The 4,976-nt window shown below is 39.8% G+C and overlaps 1 protein-coding gene across 1 annotated transcript in view; it reads left to right on the top strand.

The window, feature by feature from the left end:
* Nucleotides 1-3,900, top strand: part of si:dkey-43p13.5 (visual system homeobox 2) — a 4,093-nt gene extending 193 nt beyond the window's left edge. Inside the window, exons 2-4 of the mRNA XM_037688629.1 lie at nt 1,326-1,596; nt 1,858-2,015; nt 3,475-3,900. Coding sequence (XP_037544557.1) covers nt 1,326-1,596; nt 1,858-2,015; nt 3,475-3,900 — 855 coding nt within the window. The remainder of the gene's footprint in view (nt 1-1,325; nt 1,597-1,857; nt 2,016-3,474) is intronic.
* The last annotated feature ends 1,076 nt before the right edge of the window (nt 3,901-4,976 follow it).

Raw genomic sequence — 4,976 nt, 5'->3', positions numbered from 1 at the left:
AGAGCACACGTCAAAACACCCGGCCACTGTCTGTTCACCTGCAAAGAACATGACAAAACACAGCAACAAAATACATATGTATAAAGAACTTAAAATATTCATGGCTTTGCAGTAAGTTTCCATAAATATATATACCCATACCTACGCCTATATACATACATACATACATACATACACATGAATATACACTCACATACATATCTATATATCTACATATAAAGCCTACATAAGCATCCCTGCTTCTATTTGTGTGTGGTTGTGAGCATGCATAAGTGTATAAGGCTTCTCTAATAGAACAAATATATAGATATATATAGATATTTTTATATTTTTAAATTACATTTTACCCAGTTACAGTCAACTTTTATTGATTTTATTTGCAAGTAATTTTTGAATTACTACTAGAGACACTAGCCAGATAGCTAGTCTTTTTATTTATGTATTTATTTTTATGATGCATTCACACAAATTAGACAAAGTTTAAAGGAGATAAATCCATGAAAGGTCAAAACGGCTCAAATTTATCAGCAATTGCAAAACTTGACAAGATAAATAAAAACCGGACCCCCAGAACTGCCACAATGAAACATAATCAATGAAGCACTAACTGAAATAAACATCAGTGACATTAGCTTATTAAAAAATCATAAAAAACAGAATTACCTTCAAACTAAACAACAAGAGTTCTGTATTTATCAGATGTTACGTCATGTTTTTCTCTGTCTTCTCGTCATGCCAGTCAGGACGCTGTGAGTTAATAATGTTAGCACGTAGCGGTATGAAAAATAAAACTTAAAGATAAATGAATCACATAAAGCAACGTGCACTAAGTCAATAAAAGGAAGTAAAAACACAAATAAAGTCACAGTTTTGTGACCCGCTGAGTTTGACTTGGGACCTGTTTTTCTGGGTCTTGTTGTTTCTTTTCATGCAACAGAACCAAGCGTCACTTTCTGTGACGTCTGTTGCAGCATCTTTGTGATAATTTCAACTTTTCAACTGGTCCGGCCGTCGAAACACTCGCTGGCGTTTGAGCGGCGTAAAGGTGTTGCAACTTGTCTTTGGGTGCACGTCTGATGGAGCCTTTTCACAAACTGATTAATGATGATGCTGCAATAGTGCACACCTGCATTCCCATGAAGCAGGTGTGTTTGGATGTGACCAGGTAGGAGGAGGGAACTAAGGTGAGACCACCTCCTTGACTTGAAGGCAACACCTTGTTGGTGCCTCAGAAACATAGAACAGGTCCAGAAGTGGACACACACTGTTATTCTGCTGCCTGGGAGGGTAGGATGCATTTTGTCACTCCAAAACTACGCCTTTAGAATCCAACCGTTACATTCTGGACTCTTTATCTCATGGACATGTTTGGTCCAGGGCAAATGATTTCCACTCTCTTTCCGGCAGTTTTTCATTCACCTGCTCACTTCTTCCCTGCGTTCCCAACCAGACTGGGCTCACCGCCTCCAATCCTCATCCCAGGGCCGTTTTTCAGCTACGAATCTCTGAGGAGTTACCTTCAGCCAGAGCCGTGCAAGGAAGCTTTGCTGCTGGCCACACAGGCGGCTGGGACTGGGCCCCTAACAGAAAGCAAAGGTGAGTTCACACTCTGCCAGTGAATATTGGCTGATAATCCTGGGACTGTTCCGACTTCAGCCAAACAGGCACTTACAGCTTTAACGTCTCTCGGCATCAGAGTAGATGTTTACAGAAGACTGACGAACAGCTTGTAACTAACAATCAATTTTCACTCCGTGTGAAAATGTGTCTAAGCATCGCGGCGCTAATTATCCAGTTTAGAGCCATTAGTTTCCTGTCACCCAGTGGCGATGGTTTAATTGGTGCTGCACTTTCCAGATGAACAGAGGCCAGTGAAGCAGCGGCGGGCACGAGCCAACTACAGCAGCTGGCAGCTGGAGGAGCTGGAGAAGGCGTTCCACAGCACCCACTACCCAGACGTCTTCATGAGGGAGGCCCTGGCCCTCAGGCTGGATCTGATCGAGGCCAGAGTTCAGGTGGGGGGGGGGGGACGGGGTTCCTGCTGGACCTGTTGTCTTCACTTCACTAGTGTTCACTTTTTACAGTGAAAATCAAACTGTTCATCTCAAACGTCTGTTTTCATGCCAACAAACACAAGATGAGTAAAATTATCCTCTGGCTTCTCAAACGTTTGGGGTTCAGGGACCCCTTACAGGGGAGAAAAGGTTTCAGGGACCCCCTCATAACCCTAAGGTTTATTAAATTGTTTTCTTCAGCTTGTATCAGTATATATATATATATATATATATATATATATATATATATATATATGGCATCCTCTGTGGCTGCTTTTAAATCCTCACGTAAAATTCCTTTTTATTTATTTATTCATTTTTTTGGGGAGGGGTGGCGCAGAGGTTAGAGAAGGTGAGCCTGTGATCGGAAGATCGCCGGTTCAAGCCCCGGTACTGACAACATCAAAAATGTGGGTGGGGTAGGTGAAGCACCCACACCTGCCCCCACCCTCATTTGTCCCACTCTGGTCCCATGAGCAAGGCACTCAACCACCATCTTCTTCTCCCTGAACAGGTCTCTCTTGAAAATGAGTTCTCGTGGCTCAATGAGACTACCTGGATAAATAAAGGCTAAATTTAAAAAAAAAATCTATTTTAGCTCTCACTGCCTGTTAACTTGTGATTTTTATGGTTTTATAATTTTTCTTTTTATCTTTATTTCTAGTGTTCTTTAATTAATTGTACATTCATTTGATTGTAGTGTGTTGTGTTGTACAACACTTTGTTGCATTGAAAGGTTTTAAATGGATTTATAAAGTTTACTTACGTTGATATTCTTAAAATAAAAGACCGTATTTTATGCATGAGAGAAAAAAAAAATCTATTTAGACAATGTTGTTTATTATCTTGAATGTTTTTGTTACAATTTATCATAAACTTTTAGAAAATTCAACTTAAAAAGAAATTAAACTTTTTTAGATTTTTCTACCTGGATTATTGAGCATGCATCAGGATGTTAAAAAGAAACATTTTAGTTTTAACTTTACTTCACTTTAACAAGTCGTGCCAATTAGTTTATGTATTTAAATTTAATTATTTTTAGTGTAAATATCAGAATATTTTCCATCATCTTTAATGAACTTCCATCTGCTCTTATTTTGAAATCCTGCAGTATTCATGTTCTTTATTTTTTATATATTTTCTTACCAGGGCTGTAATACTACTTCATTCTTAACTTTTAAGAACAGTAAATTTGAACAAATATTAAAACATTTACATTTTAAATTCTTGTATGAAACTGTTTTATTTAAACAACTTTATTATACGGTGTATTTTTCTACTTGGTGAATTCCGTTATTCGGATATTTTCTCTTCAGTTTTGTACTTTGTCTTAACTTTTTCACCAGAAGTACCTTGTCAGTATTTCAGAGTCTTCCCCTTTATAATCTAATTCATCTGGATTATTTCCATTTGCTTGAAGGTTTGGTTTCAGAACCGTCGAGCCAAGATGAGGCGGCAGCTGAAGCTTCAAGGCCAGCTCGCACGGCCTCACGTGACACGAGACCACAGGGACATTTCTGAGAGCAGGAGCAAACAGACAGGAGGTTGTGACGGCGAGGCCTGGGGGGGGCAACAGGAAGGAGACGACTACCCATGGACAAAAGCTCCAGCTCCTCCGCTGAGCGTGCAGAAGCAGCCCGTGGTCCTGACGTTGGGGAAGTGGGAGAGGCCCGAGGGGTCAGAGGGCTTGAGCTCGGAGCAGCTTCGCTCCTGCAGCATCGCCAAGCTGCGGGCCAAAGCCAGAGCGCACGAGGCGGAGCTCCACAGCACTGTGCACGTGACGGGCGGACACGTGGAGCCACAAACACTGTGCACTCACTCATCGCCTGCTTCCTGTTTGTACTAAAATAAAGTTCCTCATAGTCTGCAGGTACAGTTGAAACTCATGGGATGAGTTTTATGTCTTCATTTACTGGATTCTGTGTTTATACATTTTATATTTGTTTTTCCCACTTATTCAAAAGTATTATGTGTAGCCATAAAAAAGTTTTTTATTTTTTACATTTTTTACCATATGCACAATTTATATATCCAACAAAGTTCAGTCGGGTCCTCTGGACAGTTTCTTTTTTTGTTGAGACGTTTCGTCCTTCATCCAAAGGACTTCATCAGTCCGACGAGCCACAACAAAAGTGGCTTACTCACATAGTGGACCAACCAGTTTGCTGGTGATAAGATGGTTTCTGGAGTCCGCCCTCTCCCCCGTCGACTCCTCTGAGGCAGCCATAGCCCAAGTGGTTCAAAACATCAAAGTCCATGCTCAATAATCCATGTAAAGAAAATCCAAAAGGTCAAGTCACGTTCTCTGGGCGGTTTCTTTTTTTGTTGAGACCTTTCGTCCTTCATCCAAATGATTGGATACTGGATCATTATCATCGGATTATTGAGCATGAACTTTGATGTTTTCAACCACTTTGCCTCAGAGAAGTTGACGGGGGAGAGGGCGGACTCCAGAAACCATCTTATCACCAGCAAACTGGTTGCCCACTATGTGGGTGTGCTGTTGTGGCTCCTTGGACTGATGAAGTCCTTTGGATCAAGGACGAAATGTTTCAACAAAAAAAAGAACCGTCCAGAGGACCTGACTGAACTTTGTTGGATTTTTTTATCTGGATTATTGAGCATGAACTTTGACACAATTTATGTACATTTCTAAAACTTCACATAACAATTTCACTGATTTTTTTTAAATTTAAACTGAATTTTTAAAGTTGACTACACTGAAGAAAAATATTTTGAAAGGGGGGTTGAATATTATTCATTTAAATTATTGAAAATCTTCTGAAATAGATTTAATAGCATTGCTTAATGCTAAGCTTTTTTTTTCCTTTTTATATATTTTTGTTTACCAACAGCTACAAAATGAAAAAACCTGACAGTGTTGGATAATTCTAAATATATTTCCCTCTGCAAACTCAAATA

This window comes from Nematolebias whitei, chromosome 15 (assembly GCF_014905685.2).
Source record: "Nematolebias whitei isolate Nwh7 chromosome 15, NemWhi1, whole genome shotgun sequence".
In the NCBI taxonomy this organism is placed as follows: domain Eukaryota; kingdom Metazoa; phylum Chordata; class Actinopteri; order Cyprinodontiformes; family Rivulidae; genus Nematolebias; species Nematolebias whitei.
This window is presented reverse-complemented; position numbering and strand designations above follow the sequence as displayed.